At 38.5% G+C, this 22,793-nt stretch overlaps 1 protein-coding gene across 5 annotated transcripts in view; it reads right to left on the reverse strand.

Moving 5' to 3' along the window:
* The window catches only part of LOC124123056 (PRKCA-binding protein-like), a 79,386-nt gene that overhangs the window by 51,330 nt on the left and 5,263 nt on the right, over positions 1–22,793 (reverse strand). Inside the window, exon 1 of one of the 5 annotated variants that reach the window (XM_046486288.2) lies at positions 7,568–7,895. The exons of 2 other annotated variants lie outside the window; for them this stretch is intronic. In XM_046486288.2, coding sequence (XP_046342244.1) covers positions 7,568–7,680 — 113 coding nt within the window. In that variant the 5' untranslated portion in view covers positions 7,681–7,895. Of the gene's footprint in view, positions 1–7,567; positions 7,900–22,793 lie in introns of those variants that run through there. 2 more of the 5 variants (XM_046486289.2, XM_048402658.1) reach the window with 2 other exon arrangements.

Here is a 22,793-nt window from a genome sequence, read left to right on the forward strand (position 1 = left end):
TATTGGCTTGGTACTAGTCAGTTCTAATAATGACCAGTACAGTACTCACATCTGGAGTACTGTTAAACTTTTCATAAGAAAGAGGCACATCTTGGGTTCTGTTCAAGGATTGAAATCTAGAAGGAAATTACTATTTGTTTGTCAGGATAAGAAATAATCTTGTTACCAACCATTGCCAGGCATAATGTTTTGGACTTACTTGATAATTGTGAACCCATAAGCACAGGTTACTGACAAACCAAAGACCACATTAAATCTTGGATTCAAACAAGTGACCAACAGATCCTGGCACTCTTGTGCTGCTTTCATCCAAAAGGCTGAATGAAATACCAACAGACTCTGATGAATAAACACTATACCTGCCAGATCATGTCCATGTGAGATGAATAAACACTATACCTGCCAGATCATGTCCATGTGAGATGAATAAACACTATACCTGCCAGACCATGTCCATGTGAGATGAATAAACACTATAACTGCCAGATCATGTCCATGTGAGATGAATAAACACTATACCTGCCAGATCATGTCCATGTGAGATGAATAAACACTATACCTGCCAGATCATGTCAATGTGAGATGAATAAACACTAAACCTGCCAGATCATGTCCATGTGAGATGAATAAACACTATACCTGCCAGATCATGTCCATGTGAGATGAATAAACACTATACCTGCCAGATCATGTCCATGTGAGATGAATAAACACTATACCTGCCAGATCATGTCCATGTGAGATGAATAAACACTATACCTGCCAGATCATGTCCATGTGAGATGAATAAACACTATACCCTGCCATATCCATCATGGCCTTAGTAAACACTATACCCTGCCATATCCATCATGCCCTTAAAAAACACTATACCCTGCCAGATCCATCCTGTCCTTAATAAACACTATACCCTGCCAGATCCATCATGCCCTTTATAAACACTATACCCTGCCATATCCATCCTGTCCTTGATAAACACTTTGACCAGCCATATCCATCATGGCCTTAATAAACACTACACCCTGCCACATCCATCATGCTCTTAATAAACACTATACCCTGCCAGATCCATCCTGTCCTTAATAAACGCTATACCCTGCCAGATCCATCCTGTCCTTCATAAACACTATACCCTGCCAGATCCATCCTGTCCTTCATAAACACTATACACTGCCAGATCCATCATGTCCTTATTAAACGCCATACCCTGCCATATCCATCCTGTCCTTATTAAACACTATACCCTGCCATATCCATCATGGCCTTAGTAAACACTATACCCTGCCATATCCATCCTGTCCTTATTAAACACTATACTATGCCATATCCATCCTGTCCTTAATAAACACTATACCCTGCCAAATCCATCATGATCTTAATAAACACTATACCCTGCCATATCCATCATGGCCTTAGTAAACACTATACCCTGCCATATCCATCATGGCCTTAATAAACACTATACCCTGCCAGATCCATCATGGCCTTAATAAACACTATACCCTGCCATATCCATCATGGTCTTAATAAACATTATACCCTGCCAGATCCATTATGGCCTTAATAAACACGATACCCTGCCAGATCATGTCCATGTGAGATGAATAAACACTATACCTGCCAGATCATGTTCATGTGAGATGAATAAACACTATACCCTGCCAGATCATGTCCATGTGAGATGAATAAACACTATACCTGCCAGATCATGTCAATGTGAGATGAATAAACACTATACCTGCTAGATCATGTCAATGTGAGATGAATAAACACTATACCTGCCAGATCTTGTCAATGTGAGATGAATAATCACTATACCCTGCCAGATCCATTATGGCCTTAATAAACACTATACCCTGCCAGATCATGTCCATGTGAGATGAATAAACACTATACCTGCCAGATCCATCCTGTCCTTAATAAACGCTATACCCTGCCAGATCCATCCTGTCCTTAATAAACACTATACTCTGCCATATCCATCATGGCCTTAATAAACATGATACCCTGCCATATACATCATGCCCTTAATAAACACTATACCCTGCCATATCCATCCTGTCTTTAATAAACACTATACCCTGCCAGATCCATCATGTCCTTAATAAACACTATACCCTGCCATATCCATCATGGCCTTAATAAACATGATACCCTGCCAGATCATGTCCATGTGAGATGAATAAACACTATACCTGCCAGATCATGTTCATGTGAGATGAATAAACACTATACCCTGCCAGATCATGTCCATGTGAAATGAATAAACACTATACCTGCCAGATCATGTCAATGTGAGATGAATAAACACTATACCTGCTAGATCATGTCAATGTGAGATGAATAAACACTATACCTGCCAGATCTTGTCAATGTGAGATGAATAATCACTATACCCTGCCTGATCCATTATGGCCTTAATAAACATGATACCCTGCCAGATCATGTCCATGTGAGATGAATAAACACTATACCTGCCAAATCCATCCTGTCCTTAATAAACGCTATACCCTGCCAGATCCATCCTGTCCTTAATAAACACTATACCCTGCCATATCCATCATGGCCTTAATAAACATGATACCCTGCCATATCCATCATGCCCTTAATAAACACTATACCCTGCCATATCCATCCTGTCTTTAATAAACACTATACCCTGCCAGATCCATCATGGCCTTAATAAACACTATACCCTGCCATATCATTCATGGCCTTAATAAACACTGTACCCTGCGAGAGCCATCATGGGCTTAATAAACATGATACCCTGCCAGATCCATTATGGCCTTAATAAACATGATACCCTGCCAGATCATGTCCATGTGAGATGAATAAACACTATACCTGCCATATCCATCCTGTCTTTAATAAACACTGTACCCTGCCAGATCCATCATGGCCTTAATAAACACTATACCAAGCCATATCCATCATGGCCTTAATAAACACTACACCCTGCCATATCCATCATGCTCTTAATAAACACTATACCCTGCCAGCTCCATCCTGTCCTTAATAAACACTTTACCCGGCCATATCCATCCTGTCCTTAATAAACACTATACCCTGCCATATCCATCCTGTCCTTAATAAACACTATACCCTGCCAGATCCATCATGGCCTTCATAAACACCCTGTCAGATCCATCCTGTCCTTAATAAACATGATACCCTGCCATATCCATCATGCCCTTAATAAACACTATACCCTGCCATATCGATCCTGTCCTTAATAAACGCTATACCCTGCCAGATCCATCCTGTCCTTAATAAACACTATACCCTGCCAGATCCATTATGGCCTTAATAAACATGATACCCTGCCAGATCATGTCAATGTGAGATGAATAAACACTATACCCTGCCATATCCATCATGTCCTTAATAAACACTATACCCTGCCAGATCCATCCTGTCCTTCATAAACACTATACCCTGTCAGATCCATCCTGGCCTTAATAAACACTATACCCTGCCATATCTATCATGGCCTTAATAAACATGATACCCTGCCATATCCATCATGCCCTTTATAAACACTATACCCGGCCATATCCATCCTGTCTTTAATAAACACTATACCCTGCCAGATCCATCATGGCCTAAATAAACACTATACCCTGCCATATCCATCATGGCCTTAATAAACACTATACCCTGCGAGAGCCATCATGGCCTTAATAAACATGATACCCTACCATATCCATCATGCCCTTAAAAAACACTATACCCTGCCATATCCATCATGCCCTTAAAAAACACTATACCCTGCCATATCCATCCTGTCCTTGATAAACACTATGCCCAGCCATATCCATCATGGCCTTAATAAAAACTTTACCCTGCCATATCCATCATGCCCTTTATAAACACTATACCCTGCCAGATCCATCCTGTCTTTAATAAACACTATACCCTGCCATATCTATCCTGTCCTTAATAAACACTATACCCTGCCAGATCCATCCTGTCCTTAATAACACTATACCCTGCCATATCTATCCTGTCCTTAATAAACACTATACCCTGCCATATCTATCCTGTCCTTAATAACACTATACCCTGCCATATCTATCCTGTCCTTAATAAACACTATACCCTGCCATATCCATCCTGTCCTCAATAAACACTATACCCTGCCATATTCATCCTGTCCTTAATAAACTTAAAAAGTAGTTTCATGGTTTTATTTTTCAATCTTAAAGGGGCACTGATCTAACGGACTGGTTGTTGCCTTTGTTATTGTTTTTCCCCCGTGAGTACCCGGATGATACGCAACGCAACTGAGCGTGACCAGAGACTGGGGTACCGTCTGGAAGGACAGCTAAATAAACTTGGAGGCTGGAGGCAATATTTGTTTTACGCATTTTTGAACACTGGTTGGTTAACTGTGATCTATAAAGATTTCGACAAAGGGCGCATGTTAATTCATTTCTTCAGCCTAAACAAACAGACAAAAAGAACAAGGGAGCTCATCGGACGTCGTCATTTGGAAATACCCCAGATGGTTATAGTTTAATACTAAAAACAGTATCCATGCAGTGAAAGCATTTTCGGATTTCGGCTTGCGTCGATAATACGATTACTACTCCTTTGTTGTCATCCACGTTTTCTCGTATAACCCTACACTTGTGTATTTGTCGTCATTCACTTGATGCTCAGTTAATGAATTTATTACAGGTACAATTAGTGGTAGCACCACTTATATTACCTGACAAAGGTTGCCATTTGGCATTTATTGTGTCTGGGGTAATTATTCAATCTAAATCCAGGTTTGAAGTAAGGTGAAATGTGTGTTATGTAATATGCACGTGGCAGCCCAGCAAGAGATGAATGATCACTTGATTTACTTTTTTTTGTAAATCAACGGATCGTTCCTAGTCATCAAAGGATTAACAGAAAATACGTTGATTGATTAATCACTGTTATCTTGCACAGTGGATATGTCAAGAGTGAGTGTTTACATGTCTAGGTTTACTAAAACAAAGGGAATACACTCATATCATGGCGCGAAGTGCCGATGTAAAAACAACATACTTTGTTCAAAGGGTTAACTGATAATACGTTGATTGATTGATCATTGTTATCTATCACTCAATGGAATTTTTAGGAACCGTGATCGCTATGAAAATAGTTGTCACGTGGGCTTTCTCAGCCGACCATTGAGACTTGACACCTATGTAAAACACCTGAAACAATCCAAGCGATCAGTTGAGAAACGAACACGGGTTATAATATCCCGAAACGATATATATCTTTTAAAATATTTGATTGTTACTGAGACACGTGACATCGAATAAGTTTCTTTGTACAGCTGCAGACGAGTGGGATATTGTTCCTTTGTGTGGATATTCACGGACACATTCCTCGAACAAGGAAGCTGCCTAAAACTTATACACATAAATTTGGTAGGTTGTAATTATGATATCTGCATTTTGTTTTCCTTCATTGGCTGTAGCATTGAACAGATTCGTTCTTGTTCCTCTACGTCTTGGTTGGGAAATTCTTCAGATTGACTAAAATTGATTAAGACAACCAAAAGGGCCTAACAACATCACAACAGATTATTATGTTGGATTAGAAGCCAAACAACATAGAAATGTACTTTTCAACGTAACATTTTCAGTCTCTTGGTGATGACATTAAACATCAAAATGTTTGGAATTCGTTATCATAATAATACAGATGGAAATGTTTTTCAGTCACTTTGTAAAATAACTGAATATTTAGACGTTTAATAAATTTGTTACACATTTGACAGTAACAAAATATACACACTTTAAAAAAGCATATGCTCAGGTGAAATATATACTTTGTGTTGCAAGTCAAAATAGTGTAAACGAAAATCGCAAAATTACCAAGCTAGTGACTTATCAAAACTTCGTCACCATTACCGATGCTACTCACAAAGATACCTACATTTCCTTATTATCTCGAAAACTGTATTTCATTTTGTTGATCAATGTGACCATACGCCCTTATTACTACCCATAAAAGTGACTAATGCGCTTACGAATGGCGCATCAGAGGTCGCGAACTAGTCTAGATTTCTGCTATACATCCGGGTACTCACTGGGAAAAAACAATAACAAAGGCAACAACCAGTCCCGGGGAATTGCGTTAGATCAGTGCCCCTTTAACAATATAAACAAAAGTATAAAAAAATATTTGAGGTTACGAAAATTCTTTACCATACATTTAGATATGATTGTGTACAAAATCAGCTTTAACAAAATATATTCTGGAAAACTAGGCGACTGCTGTTGGAAATGAAATGCAATGAAATGAAATGCTGCTGGTCAAGTAACAAAAATGGCGCTTTGCAAAACGAAAATCTCTATTGATGAGTTAAATGAGAAATTTACTGTTTATAACGAAACATTTTCAAACGAATAACAAATGGCAAGAAGTGATTTTAACTCCATAAGTGACCATCTGTTATTAAGTACACTGCAACAGCCATTATGTCCATACCCCACACATTCCCATTGAAAGAATCACATGCTTTACAATGATGCCAAATTATCTAAATTTGAGGGATTTTTCATCGTCAAAGTATGACAAACACTATATTTTTAGAAGTAAAATTCCAGTTGTAGTTTTATTTGTTTATTGAAAAGATAAATGCATGATACATCGTAGTCATTCTGTATATGGTTCAACAAGTTCTGAAACGAATGGACCGAAATTTTCAATGATATGATACTTTTTAGGGTTGGTTGCAAAAGGAACAGCACAACATTGTAAATATAGATACATTTAGCAGATACAATTCAAATTTGTACAATACAGGTTTTAGCAAAAATAAAACTGTACAGGTGGGGGTACTTAAGGTTTGAATATGCACAGCAGTCGAAGGATTAAAACAACATGCACAACACATGCCAGGTCACACTCATGGTAGTGGAGCACCTCCCTGTAGCAACCATGGCAAGTGCATGGTCAACAAACCCCTTTTGTAAAACATGCTTCATTAGTCTTGAAAATATAGCTAGAACATTCCCGGAGCATGCCAAGTGCTAAAAATCAGTCATTCAGCGCATAGTAACTATAGTCAAGGACACAGTGTAGTCTTTCAATGTCAAATGGAGGCATTTATTGCTTTTGGTGATCCTAATAATCATTCTAACATGATCAAAACAAGTATTTTTGACACGTTTGACTTGTTCAAGAGCTGACAAAACAATGATTTGGTGTGAAGTATTTAGTACAGTGCCTACCATGATTATAGCCCGGGACATGTCATGCCAGTGTCACTTTCAGTGGCAGGAGGTAAGCAGCTGCAACATGTGGTATGTGTTGTCTCATATAGTGACACAACTCCAGCAAACTTTTGCCATTTAGGGCTAAGAAAACTGAATCACTCCTCAACAAGTTATTTCCCTACTTCATCCACATGAACCTACTAAAAACATCATATCACTATGATGACTATTAGCATGATTAGTGCACAGTGGGATCTGTTTCAAGTATGCCATGTTATTATGAAGGATCAATTTCCGGCAACAACTTGCTGTTATTCCTACAAACCTGTGACCTGTGACTGTTGACCCAATGTACTCACATGAAATCCTCCCAGGGTAGAGGCACATGTTTGTTTTGGTCACCAAAGAACTCATCTGGATCTGTGGTGGAAAGCTGAGCGTACTGAAAGTCTGGATCATCATGTCCACTCATAGTTTGAAGTTGTCAGCTCCTGCAGTAGCTCCTACTCCAGTATGTTGCCTATCAAGCTATCACAGACATAAATGATGCCAGTGTATGACCCTTGCTTAGTGGCCCACCCAGACTATCACAGCCACACAACCTGTATAATTATCTCAAACACTCAGGCAATTTTCCTGAGTTGGCTGCATCCATCGGCACACAGACCGTAGTGACATACATACACGCATGTGTCTGTCCTGCCTGTGCATTGTGTAGGCTGGCAACAGCTGTGCCAGCACATCACAACATGAATAAATAGTCACCACAGTTAGAGCTACAACAACTGACATTCACCATGTTCACTTGTACTAGTAAGATATAAATCCATAATCTGAAAATGTGAATAATGTACATGTGCTAGCTGCTGGAACATGCTACCAGCATCAGTTGTACAGTCTGTTGTAGTATATAATATACCCACAAAGTCATGCACATTTGGCTTGCTGTCGAGCTCAGCATGTTTAATATGATCTAATTTAATATATTTTGTTTTCTCATTTGGCTTTCGTTCTCATTAGTTTGTGTACTGATCTATTATCTCAAAACCTTTCAACGGCTGAAATATACATCAAAATTAAACTAGACAACTTATATATTTTGTATGTCAATATATTGGGTTGGAATGATGAGAACAAAATTGAAATTGCCATTTTTTCAAAATATGACAGGAATGTTAAAACTGTATAGTGCTACACTTGGGAACAAAGCCACAACGCAACATGTGTTCTCATCCCCTGTCCTTGCGAATACACCAACAAAGTAAAGCATATCTATGTATATCAGGCATGTCATGATACGACAGACAGGCTTGACACTTCCTGAACATCTGCTCTCATATTTGAAATAAAAATGTCTCATTTTAATCACTACTTTATTTCAGATACAACTGGAGTGTCAACATAAGTATTTTCTATCATTAAACAAAACAGCAAATTCCCTGTTCGCAAAATACCTTAGATATGCACCCAAAATTAAAGGAATTAAACATGAATGATAAGATCCATGTATGAAATGATAGGGGATTAAAATGTGTATCGATACAGGCAAGTGAGTATTGCATATCAAATTGTTTGAGAAACCTATTGATGCATCAACATGATCAACGTATTGGTTAATCATGACATCCCTAATTCATATATCATATTTTTTATTCATTTAATCAAAACTGAAGTGAGTCCAAAAGCTCATGTACATGTGACATTATCATGGACCCTGGCCAAATCCCCTGTCCATGATAAGACTACACTAGGATTTCTAAACCGTCCATGTGAATTAGCAGGATAAATTGTGGTACCTACCAAATCCTCTCATTTTGAAGAAATTGATAGTAATGTTACACAGCAAATTATTTTTCCCAACTCTACATCATGACATTTCAGTAAGAAAACACAAACAAAACAATTTAAATTTTCCTGAATTGATGTATGATTGCATAAAAAGTATAAAGATGAAGTCAACATTAGCCCCTTACATTCCAGACTTGGCTTTGAAACTATCAAAGTTCTCAATTCAAAATTTGAAAACTGAAAAAAAAGAGTATTTAGAAGATAAATACTATGTGTGTGTCTATTTCCGGGATTTTATCGAGTATTTGCATCTTGGAAATTCATCTCGAGACCCGAAAGCGTTAGCTTGAGGGGCCCGAATGAAAATTTCCAAGATGCAAATACTCGATAAAATCCCGGAAATAGACACACACATAGTATTTATCGATATTGTAAACCTATTGTTTTATTTAGAAAAAAACATGCATACTCTTTAACACCTCGTACTTACTCGGTTGTGAGGCGTCAACATCGAACGTTCTGTCGCTGCTATGGTGATTGTGATTTTGGTAATTAACGTACACCGGTAATGAGACGCAAATACCATCACGTATATTCCAGCTGCGATACCTACATCCTTGAATTCCTCATACATTTTAGAATCATCACGTATATTTCAGCTGCAATACCTACATCCTTGAATTCCTCATACATTTAGAATCAAATGCCAAATGGTCTTTGTCACAAATACAAATTGTCTAGATGTAATGAAGCAAAATAAATGAGGTGTGAAAACGAACGCTGAAAAAACTGCACTTGTTGGAAATGTAAACAAAGCCATTCGTCTATTCATTGAGTACATTGGCTCGAGATCTGCATTTTCAGAATATACACGGGAAGAGAATCGTAGGAAGAATTAGGGAATTAAACATATACATTGCAATAATTTGCTATTTTCAACAGAACTTGTCGAAGTTCCCGTCCTGTGTGACGCCATGACTGACGCAAAATCACGCACAACGACAACGGTATTTATCAGAATTTCTGACTAATTTCGTTGTTTTCAATGAAAAATACAACAACAAAAAACAGTACACAGATTGTCAGAATGTTTCTGATTACTTACATGTCACATTTATGTATATACGAACCCTGAATCAACGAAAGTCCCCTCGTAAAATCCCGCGCACTGTTGACAGTCAACACGCCATTTTGTAAAATTCGGTCACCGGTAGTGATGTCAAACTTCAACATATTTGTTGTACATATTTGGTAATTTCTCTGAGGTGAAGGTCCTTGAATGAAAGTACACACGATCATTGTTAACTGCTTTTTACTGTTTCATGATATAGATCTTGCATATCTTTTGTACATTTTTTTCACACAATTAATTTCACTTTGGATATTAATCAATGTTCAATATGATATCATACGTAGATATAGGCCACAACATATATGAACGTTTGATAATCTCCTGTTTGTTTGAACAATGTTCACATATGAAGTTGATAAGTTTATAGTGTCGTATACAATATTTCTTTAATTTGAACAAGTGTACATGTGACAGGTACATTTACATTTCATCTTGTATGTATTTCTAGGGAGTGTAATAGTGAATATTATAAGTTCATATAAATAGTATAACTGAAACTGACGATATAACTTAACCAAAATCGATATTATTTTTCGTTAAATTATATGCACACATTTCTTGAAGAATTGGCTTGGTCTTGGAATTTTTTTATGCCGTTTGATATACAGAACAGTGATATCTGAGGATTCGCCAGGAGCACGTTAGTCGCTATGGTGATTGTGTATTTTGGTAATTATTTCATTATAAATTTTTTTTTAATTAAACATTTAAAATCCCAATAATTCCCGTGAATAGAGAAAATCTAAATATTTGTTATGAATGTTAATTAGTATGCAAAAAATTATGTATTCCTACACAGTGATTCGGTTGCTTGCTTCAGGGAATGCAAATCATATTTTCACCCTTTGACATTTGGTCATGTGACCCAAATTAGCCAATAACAACACAGAACACACTTTCTATAGGTTTACAATCTTGAATGTCTGATGGAAGGCCAAGATTGTACTCATGGGAATACGATATTGCCTACAGGCTGTGTGAAGTCTCTTCTGTTTCAAATCTTTGTCTCATTGAAGCAAGAGACAAACAATGACTTTGACTGTTTGAGAGAATTAGTCGTACAGCCCGTAACTGTTGTTCGATTGTCTCCTGATACCCTTTTCAATGTTGCACTTTTGCAATCTGTTATCAATGCTCTGAAAAGCCCTTCTTACTACACCTGTAAAGCAATGTCCTCAGATCTATGTGTAGCAGAAGCGACCATTAAGATCTGATTATAATGAGATTGAAATATCATTCTGCCAGTCTGTCTTGTAGAAGATCTCACCACTTATGTGGTCAGTGTAAACTTACTGTATCACAAAAAAAACTTTCTATACTGCAAATTGCTACCGAATTTCATTCATGGTTAACATGGTTAACACTGCCCGTTTACGGAATTTTAGAATTGAGGTGCAGGGTATGATTGATAAATTCCCTCTACCAAAATGGCAATATGGTATTATTATTTCTTAAGCATGACAATTTGTCTATTATTTACTTTAGCATGTATACTAACAGATAAAAGTAACTGAGCTTTGTATAAAGTACAATAAAAATAATTTTAAGGGGAAAATAATCCCATTATTTGTTTTAAACCTTTCAAGGAGAGGTAATCTACAGCCTACAGCAATGGGAGAAAACTCTGGTTGGACCAGCCTTTCTAGTTTGTGTATGCTACAACAAGGAGCAGTGTCATTTTTATATTTGTTGTAGGTGGCATCATGCTGATAACCGCCATGTTTGCCGTCGTGAAGGTTACAGAATGTGCTTGAATCAGTTTTATACGCACCCTCCCTTTCACGTGGGATTAATTGTTAGTCATGTGGTCAAGTTCATGCCAATTAATAAACTTGACCTTGTTAACCCCAAAGGCTTTTTGCGTTATGTTATTCGAGTTGGTATCTATAGCTAAATTTTAAAACCTGTGACAACAAAGGTTTTATCTGAAATAGTGAGCATGGTTTTACGCCGCTTTGGAAATATTCCAGCAATATCACGGAGGTGGACACCAGAAATGGGCTTCACACATTGTACCCATGTCGGGAATCGAACCCTAGTATTCGGCGTGACGAACGAACACTTCAACCACTAGGCTACCCGAACACCCTGTCATCTAAATGTTATAATCAATAAGTGTAGTGTTACCACGCTTTAGCTATTAGAATTGAAATAATGTGCGAAAAGATACTTCACTATTTTCCCTTCAAAAGGTCCTCCCGTGAGCGCGCAGAACTGTATGATATAAACACATCGCGTACAAAGTCAAGGACGAAAGTAAGGGACGTTATTCTAAATGACAATGAAACCTTTGATCGAACTGCATATGCGTTCAGCATTTAACATGCGTGTTCAAGTCTGATGTTAGGTGATGTATACTGTATATTTTTGTGTTTATGTCAAAAGTCAAGTTTATATTAGTGTAAACACCAACATTATACGTGGAAACACTCAAAACAAAAATCGTTCAGGAAGCAGCGCACCCACAAGCAAGTTTTTATAACAATCTAAGCTTGTTAAGTTTGTTTTGTTATTTATGTATCCAATATATTTCACGAATTAACCAAGGACTTAAATACAATATCAAGCTATTAGTAAATATTTTTTTATCTATCTAGATCCATAATAATTTACAAAATTTAAAAGTGACACTAATTTTCATTCGCAAAGAGAGATAATTTAGGAATTGTCAAGTTATGTTGTCTCATGGAATGCCACAAGATTATTGTGTTGAAAATGTGTATTTTATATTGATCAGTAAATTTCATTCAATAAACTTTTTTCTGCGAACATATATTGGAAAGTGAATTTTGGACAATGTGCAAACTATGCTATATTTTGACAAGATCCAAACAGGCATGGGAACCCATTTTTTATTTGATTTGTTGATACGAAAATCTGTGCTTAACTCAAAGTTTCAGTATATTGTTATATTTAATGGACTACATATATATGCCGTTAATCACCTGTTTTTAAAGAATGCAATTGTTCAACAGACAGTTTTTAATCACTTTTTATCAAATATTTGTCTTTCAAGAGGATATAGATAACATAGGTATTGAATTTAAAACGAAACCAATTACTTTTGCAAGAAAAATATCAAATATTGTATACAAATATTTGATCACATGTATTTCCTTGTTAAAGGGGCACTGATCTAACGCAATTCCCCGGACTGGTTGTTGCCTTTGTTATTGTTTTTTCCCCCGTGAGTACCCGGATGATACGCAACGCAACTGAGCGTGACCAGAGACTGGGCTACCGTCTGCAAGGACAGTTAAATAAACTTGGAGGCTGCAGGCAATATTTGTTTTACGCATTTTTGCATAAACACTGATTGGTTAACTGTGATCTATAAAGATTTCGACAAAGGTCGCATGCTAATTAATTTCTTCAGCCTAAACAAACAGATAAAAAGAACGACGGAGCTCATCGGATGTCGTCATTTGGAAATACCCCAGATGGTTATAGTTTAATACTAAAAAAAGGATCCATGCAGTGAAAGCATTTTCGGATTTCGGATTGCGTCGATAATACGATTACTACTCCTTTGTTGTCATCCACGTTTTCTCGTATAACCCTACACTTGTGTATTTGTCGTCATTCACTTGATGCTCAGTTAATGAATTTATTAGAAGTACAATTAGTGGTAGCACCACTTAGATTACCTGACAAAGGTTGCCATTTGGCATTTATTGTGTCTGGGGTAATTATTCAATCTAAATCCAGGTTTGAAGTGAGGTGAAATGTGTGTTATGTAATATGCACGTGGCAGCCCAGCAAGAGATGAATGATCACTTGATTTACTTTTTTTTGTAAATCAACGGATCGTTCCTAGTCATCAAAGGATTAACAGAAAATACGTTGATTGATTAACCACTGTTATCTTGCACAGTGGATATGTCAAAAGTGAGTGTTTACATGTCTAGGTTTACTAAAACAAAGGGAATACACTCATATCATGGCGTGAAGTGCCGATGTAAAAACAACATACTTTGTTCAAAGGGTTAACTGATAATACGTTGATTGATTGATCATTGTTATCTATCACTCAATGGATTTTTTAGGAACCGTGGACGTTATGAAAATAGTTGTCACGTGGGCTTTCTCAGCCGACCCTTGAGACTTGACACCTATGTGAAACACCTGAAATAATCCAAGTGATCAGTTGAGAAACGAACACGGGTTATAATATCCCGAAACGATATATATCTTTTAAAATATTTGATTGTTACAGAGACACGTGACATCGAATAAGTATCTTTGTACAGCTGCAGACGAGTGGGATATTGTTCCTTTGTGTGGATATTCACGGATACATTCATCGAACAAGGAAGCTGCCTAAAATTTATACACATAAATTTGGTAGGTTGTAATTATGGTATTTGCATTTTTTTTTCCTTCATTTGAACTGATAATTCGTTCTTGTTTCTCTACGTCTTGGTTGGGAAATTCTTCAATGCGCGATAGACGTTGTTTTCACAGGTCTTTTCCTTTGTAAGGGTGTATATATTACCGTCAATTTGTAAAATGTGATTCTCTCAGGCAATTTATAAAATGTGTAAATATTTCAGTCATTTTGACTAAAAAACCTGTCCAGATTGATTAAGACTATCAAAAGGGCCTACAGACATCACAACAGATTATTATGTAGGATTAGAAGGCAAACAACATAGAAATGTACTTTTCAACGTAACATTTTCAGTCTCTTGATTATGACATTAAACATCAAAATGTTTGGAATTCGTTATCATAATAATAGAGATGGAAATGTTTTTCAGTCAATTTGTAAAATAACTGAATATTTAGACATTTAATAAATATGTTACACATTTTGACAGTAAAATAATATACACACTATAAAAAAGCAATGCTCAGGTGAAATATTTACTTTATGTTGCAAGTCAAAATAGTGTAAACGAAAATCGCAAAATTACCAAGCAAGTGACTTATCAAAACTTCGTCACCATTACCGATGCTACCCACAAAGATACCTACATTTCCTTATTATCTCGAAAACTGTATTTCATTTTGTTGATCAATGTGACCATACGCCCTTATTACTACCGGTATCCATAAAAGTGACTAATCCGCTTACGAATGGCGCAGCAGAGGTCGCGAACTAGTCTAGATTTCTGCTGTATTTCCGGGTACTCACTGGGAAAAAACAATAACAAAGGCAACAACCAGTCCCGGGGAATTGCGTTAGATCAGTGCACCTTTAAGTCAATAAATACTACACTGTATAGTTAAAATTCAATTATTTAAACCACCCGTCCCACACGATTTTAGATGTAAAAACTTATGCGAAACCTTTATGGTTTTTTTTTACATATGTAGATTGATATAATTTTATAAAATGCGAAAATATAGACTAAAGCATTGACACAAATGCGATCCAGAAAATATAACAGCGGAACTCTGTGCTTTATGAAAACTGTAACATTGAGCAAGGTGTCCCGGGCGAATACAAAGGGAAACCACTCTCAACTAGAGTTTGAACTAAGATTAGCTCCCCCTGAGTTATCAATAAGGTCACGGTCATTACTGTAGCCTGCCGACACCTTCCGTTTTTATCCTTCCCAAATTATCGAAAAGGTATGTTGTTTCACTCTTCTTCAGCATAGACTTGGATAGAAATATATTGTAAGCTACCGACAGCTATCGCTGTCGTGATTAAGAACATTTTTGACGTGAAATCCTTGATGCATTCTTCGTGTTTTTGAAATGTCAATTTGAATCACTCAGTTTTACAAAATGAAATGTCAATGTTTGAACGTAAAGCAGACTAATTATTTGGCAAAATATGTATGGAAAAGTATGCCGCCATCTTGAATGAAGATAAAATAAACTTATGACAGGTATGGGGCTATCTTAGATTTACGACAATCTTAAGATATCTTAGGGCTACGATAGTTTCGAAAATATGCTACGATAGCCTACGATTTCCTTACGATAAATTTACGATAATTTTAGGGCTACGATCGTTTCGAAAATCTAGGCCCTGGGCCATACACATGATACAGCAATAGTAGTTTTAGTGATTTTGGAATCTAAAGTTTTAGGACAAGGTATCAACCAACGACTTCTAGATTTTCTAAAGTTCTATGTTGTTCTATGAAGATACCACCTCAAAGCCCTTGTTTGTCTGCTCTAGGGAACTTGGCTGATAAAGATGGAAGTCCAACCTTTGTCATGAGTGAGCGGTGTATGATCCAAGGCATGTAATTCTGAGACTCTGGAAGCTGTAGCCATAGATAACAAGAAGGCTGTTCTATGTGACAAGAAAGTAATATGAGTATCTTGTGTCAGCTCATAAGGTGGTTTAGTGAGGGCTAACAAAACCACACATAAATCCCACTTGGAAATATTGATGAATGAGACATGTCCTCAATCTGAAAAGATTGTAAAAAGTCGATTGAGAGCTATACTAGCTCCAATTTCTAATCTTTGTAGATCGCATACTGACGCAATAGCCGATCTGTTGCGCTCTAAAGTACCATGTTTCAGTACTAGTTCTTTACGAAGGTACAGTAGAAAGTTTGCAATGATTGGAAATGTCAAAGGTTGAGACTGGATCTCGAGAGTTGGAATCTGTTCGACTTAGAATTGTAGAGTGCGGAAGTGGAAGGCTTGATGGATTTTGAAATATTCATCCCGAGATAGAGATCATTTGATAATTTCCAAACGTGAAGATGGAGATATTTCACGTTGAGGTGGAAATGGTCTGATATTGGTTGACACAGAAGATGCTTCCGATTCAGTAGTTGCAGTGGCTGATCCACCATTAGGCTCTAAGCAATCAGTACCCAAGATTTTACTGGCCCAGCTGGAGCTACTAGGAATATAGTGCAACGATGCAGTTGAATTTTCCTGAGAACTCCTGGAATTAGGATGACTGGCGGGTAAGCATATCCCAGGACTCCGTCCCATGATATCGATAAAGCTTCTACAACCCAAGCTTCTGGATCCGGCACTGGACTGACTGGTGGGTAGTCTCTTCTTGAGGCGGGTCACAAATAAGTCCACCATCGGTAATTCCCAAACCTGACTGATAAGTTGAAAGGGCAACGGATGCACAGTCCATTCTGTGACGACTACTCTGTTCTTTCTGGAAAGATTGTCTGCCAGAAAATTTAAATTTCCCGGAATATGATGAGCTTGGATTCTGCACTGTAAGCTGTCTGTCATTTGGAATGATTTCCTGGTTTTCTCCATCAGAGAACAGGATTTCATTCCTCCTTGCTTGTTGATAAACGCCACTACTGTTGCAATGAGGATAGCTGAATTTACGATTAGATGTTTCTAAAGATGTAGAGCTAATATCACTGCTCTCATTTCTAACTTATTGATATGAAGAGATGTTTCTTGTAACATTATTTGACAAGGTTACCAAGAACAAAGACACCATCATATAAGGTTGATGTAATGTCGAGATACCTTGACCTATACCTATTAGCATATTATATGACATCATCACTTTATGTGCACAAGCCTCACTATCAGTCGAATGTATCATGACAGCAATACAGGTCAATGTCATCTGGATTCATAAAAACCACAGTTGGATACTGTCATTCATTACTGCTTGAAGAACTTGATTAAACAAACTGTTTCTTATATAATCATGATAATATATGTCTCAAAACGGCTTGAGGCTTGATGTGACCTACAAACCATCTTTGTCTTATCTGTGATGCATACGCCATCATTTTCCTAGACAGGATGGAACTGCCACTCGGATTATTTACAATTGGCAGTTCTTTTAAGACTGACCAACTTGACATCATCCACCATATGCCTGCCGACACACTATTACAGCAGACCTGCCTATGCTTCAACTTTATGGGACCAGGGTGCAACCTGATTTTGTCTGGTGCAGCTTGATTATCCTGGTGCAAGTTAAATCAAGTTCTTCAAATCTAGCCCTGCTTTGATCGATACTTGTATCTGGAATTAAAAAAATGATTGTGATCCACTGATGTCACTGCCAGTTGAGAGCATGAATTCAGAGGCAGTTAGAAAAGCGGTTTTCTTGGTCTTTTGTAACAGCAAGGCAGAGGTAAAGGTTTGAATGGCTTCTCTCCGCTTGGCGAATGTTTTTGAGGGGTTTTCGTCCTCCAACAAGAAAGACCTCTTGATCTTGCTCAGGACAGGGTGATCTTCGATAGATAGCCCATCGTGATGGAGAACTGATGTTAAGTGGAAGGAACTCCACCACCATGGGTACAGTAACAGGTCCCAATCCAGAAAGAGATTTGGGGTATCCGGAAGCCTGCATCTTCTGTGTTGGAACCAGCAAGTGTGCTTGTAGGCTGCATGGTGTCTCATCTGGGGTGGAGGTCATGGTGTTCCGAAAGTCTGAGGACTTTGACGAGGAGTAACAGAAAAATTAAGCTCAATGGGAATGATTGTACTGTCCATGTGCTATGCTCTATCTTCCGAAGTACTGTCTTGGAGAGACCTGTTAAAGGGCAAACTGCATATGTGTAGAACCCTGTCCAATCCATGAACAACACGTCTACTTGTTGGGCTTGGGGATCTGAGACCAGGCTGACATACAAAGGGAGCTTGTTTGTGAGGAATGTGGCAAACAAGTCGAGATGTTATGTGTCCCACACCGACGCTAGCGATCAAAATACCTCTGTATGGAGAGATTATTTTCTCCACTGTCAAAATAAGTTGTTTGCCAAAATGAGCTTCCCCTGCATGTTGCAGGCTTCCATTCTGCAACTGATCGAATCTACCAAGGCAAATAAACTGTAGTCTTGCTCAAACCAATCAACTTGGTTCATCCATCTCCAGGGTGAAGCCCATTTCTAGTGTCCCCCCAATCATGACATTGCTCACTCATTCATTCACTCCTCCATCTCTGGATGTAAGCCACAACCATTGTGTTGTCTGTGGTCACAAGTACTGGGGATATATGATGCTTCTATGAGTCAAGTGCATAAAACACTTTTCTTGTTTTGTTTTACACTGCATTTAGGAACATCCAAGCAATATCACATTTGAGGACAGCGGTAGAAACTTACATTTTTAGTCCACTCGTCCTTATAATGATATCATATAGCAAAACCCTTAAAAATGGCAAATTTCTACTAGTCATTATGATACCTTAACTATTGGGCAGTTTAGCAAGGACTATAGGACCAGTGCCAATTTCTATCCCTGGAGGACCCGTCTGACCCCCTGGCTATCAAGCTGAGTGCTGATGAGGGATCAAGGACAGATGGTAGCCAATGGTGTAGGGGGCAATTGCCATGTGTTGTGTCCGAATAATGTAGCCAATGACCCCCATTAACAAAATAGCCAAAAAAATAATTTCCCCAAGATTAAGTCAGGTTGTTTGTTTAAATGGTGTTTGATGAGATGCTTCTAGGTCACACTTAAATCTGCTTTTTGCACTAAATATCCAGGTTATCGACAGTTTGTACTGGACTACACACCATTATTCTGAATAATCTAAAATAACATATCCTGACATACACCACAGTCACTTACCAGGGCAAGATTCTTCTACAAAACATTGTCAAAACATTGTCCTGACGCCTCAGACCTGTTAATGGGTTAGAATAGGTCTTCAGCAACCCATGCTTGCCGTAAAAGGTGACTATGCTTGTCGTAACGGGATCGGGTGGTCAGGCTCGCTGACATGGTTGATGCATGTCATCGATCCCAATTGCGTGGATCGATGCTCATGACATTAATCACTGGATTGTCTGGTCCAGACTCAATTATTTACAGACCGCCGTGATGTAGCTGGAATATTGCTAAGTGCGGCGTCAACAACAAACCAACAACCAAACCAACCTGACGCCTCACACAAGTCAAGTCCTTATTGTCATAATGGATGGTGTGTTTTTTTAACACTTTCAAAGATATTCCAAAATGAGTGCCACAAATGGCAGCACCTGCATGGTGGAACTGTATAAAAGTACACCTTCTGTACCACTGTATGCAAGACTTGCTGTACAGCATTGTCCTAGGCCAAACTGAGGAGCTTATTCCAGAAGTATGGAATATTCCCATTGGATCCTTAAGTCCTCGTACCATTAAACTACATGTGTATCATTGTATGCGAAGAAATTTGAGGATGCCACAAGAGGGCAAGAAATAGCTGCCTTTACTGATCAAGTGAAACAAGTTCACCTGGAACTGTGCCATCGATGGGTTATTACAATGTTCATCAGCGAACACAAACTGGAATGCGACAGTGGTTTTCTGTTTTTGTCATAAATTGCCACGTAAGCAGGAGGTTCTACTTTTATAATTCAAGAATATGAACTTCAACTTTCACCGTGTTACACAGTATTTCATTATGAATTGACTTTCACTTTGTGTGAGTTCATTGGAGTATGAACCTTCATATAGAGTGAGGGCCAAACTGTATGAACGTTGGAGCTTGTGACGATGTTAATACAATGGTGAAGACGGTGTCAAATCGCCAAAAGCAGGAAAGGAAAGGTGTTTTCTCGACTTGAAAACCCTCAATGCCTGCACTGGGATCGTCAGCACCCACAATATACAAAAAAGGATATTCTAGGCAATGAAGTCTCAGCACAGTCGATGAGTACAGCGTTTGAACCAGACATGGGGGATGTCGAAGCCGTGTAGCTCATTGACCCATGCAGCAGTAGCCAAAACAAGTAAGAACACCATCTTGTTTATAAGGTCATAGAAGGAAGACAAGCGGAGTGGTTCGAAGGGAGCCGTCCGAAGAGCCTGTAATACCACGTTAAGATCCCAAGGTCAGGAGCTCGGTCTGGGTTCTTCCGGGGCAGCAAGAATAGAATTAATGGCGACCAAGTACGTAGAAATGATAGAGCCTTTCAACCGACAAGTGCCGTAAAGGTGAATCTCAGCCAGGAACTGGTGTTTGAAACTGCCTGAGCAGAAGGCCTAAAAAGAGCATGACTTGTTGTCATACAGTCTCTGTGCAGACGGACGATGGGCAAAAGCAATAGCCTTGGCCGCTCTAGCCGAATCGCCCTAGGCTCCTAAGGCTTTCTGCAGATGTGCTAGGCTTGCAGATGAAAATTGGCAGAGTTCAGTTGCGGCAACTGGCTGTGTGGGTGTAACAGGAGGTTAGGCCACACCGGAAGTTCCAGGTTGTTGTCTCTGGCAAGGTCTCAGAGGTCGACCAAATAACTTCTCGCCAGCCACCAGGGCACGACAAAAATCAGTGTCAGGGTCTAAGTGTCAGTGAATATGGTCAACTGGGTGTGATGTAGAGTGCTCTGCCAGGATAAGGGCTTCTAGCTCGAGGTTGTTGCTGTGCCAATGGAGTTGATCTCCCTACCACAGCCCTGCAACCGTCTGAGTTGCCAGGTGAGCTCCCCAACCCTGTTTTAATGTGTTGACAAACTGGTGGAGCGTGGGCTGTAGTGCGGTCAAGGAGATGCCAGAGAAGACATTTGATTCCACCGTCCAACACTGGAGGTAAGGCTGTAGGTAAATCAGGAGGACGATGGGAATCTCTGGATCCTGACGCCGAATGAAGGGGGTGTAACAGATTGATATTAATATACCAATAATAATATATGATCCATAATTATCCGTCAGGATACTAGCATTTTAGACTATTGGTATTGTACGTCTATACGCATGCGCGGCGTGAGTCCCAGTAAGCTGTCAGCCTGTACAGACGTCTCTGAGTATCTCAGTAAACAGTGATTAACCAAACCCAGCGTTCGTTATGCAGTTCTCAGCTGATACGACAATCTGAGAATATTACATGGTGGCAGCGAGTGAGAAACGTATCTCTCCGACTTTAGAACTGTGAATTGTGAATATTTACAGCTGAAACAACGTTGGAAGAGATGTGTACATCGAACATTTTGGACACTGAACAAAGAAAACGAAAAATCATCTGTGAAATTCGGCTTCATCACCCTGTGTGTTTGATCATTTAGGATAAGTGATGGTGCTGAAATTGCAGAATTTTCGTCGTTTGGAAAAACAGACAAAATTAGGGGACTCACAACTGAGGCGTTGGGCTGACAGGCGAACGGAACAGATCTATCAAATATCATAAATCATATATCAGTGAGTGCTTTGAAATTGTGTGCGAGTGTGAAATATTATATTCTTAGGCATTCATAAGGATATTCATTGATTGGAATAACACTGTATCGCAGTAAGTAAGAAATGTATGTACTCTGAACATGAACTGTTGTCTGTAACGACGCACCGCCATTTTGAAGAATCTGTCAACGGAACTGTAATCAAAATCATTCAATCTACCGGTATATGTGAATACTTCTCATAACAAATATCATCGTTCACTAGAACTGGATATTGGGAACACTTTTCTTGAATTGAAGATGTATTATTTGACATTATTGGAACTTTCATGATATCTCAGAACGTTGGCTGAAAAACCCGCGAAAAGTAACAAGCATCACAGTAAAATGACGTCACAAGATTGCCGGATATGACGTACCGGACATAAGTTCTTCTTCAGGAAAAAAGTAAACAAACACACATATTCATTGGGAAACTTCATAATAGTGACATTTTATAACCTTTTGAACTTTTGACTTGATCATTGACAACAATATGGATTCTGGACCTAAGATGGACTGGTCTAACCCAGACCAAGTGGGAGCTTTCAGATTATTTCGTCAGAAATGTAAACTTTATTTTTCCGTGAAAGAAACCAAAGTTGAAAAACAAGTTGACTA

Source organism: Haliotis rufescens, unplaced genomic scaffold (assembly GCF_023055435.1).
Source record: "Haliotis rufescens isolate VD_foot unplaced genomic scaffold, xgHalRufe1.0.p SCAF_28, whole genome shotgun sequence".
Lineage (NCBI taxonomy): Eukaryota > Metazoa > Mollusca > Gastropoda > Lepetellida > Haliotidae > Haliotis > Haliotis rufescens.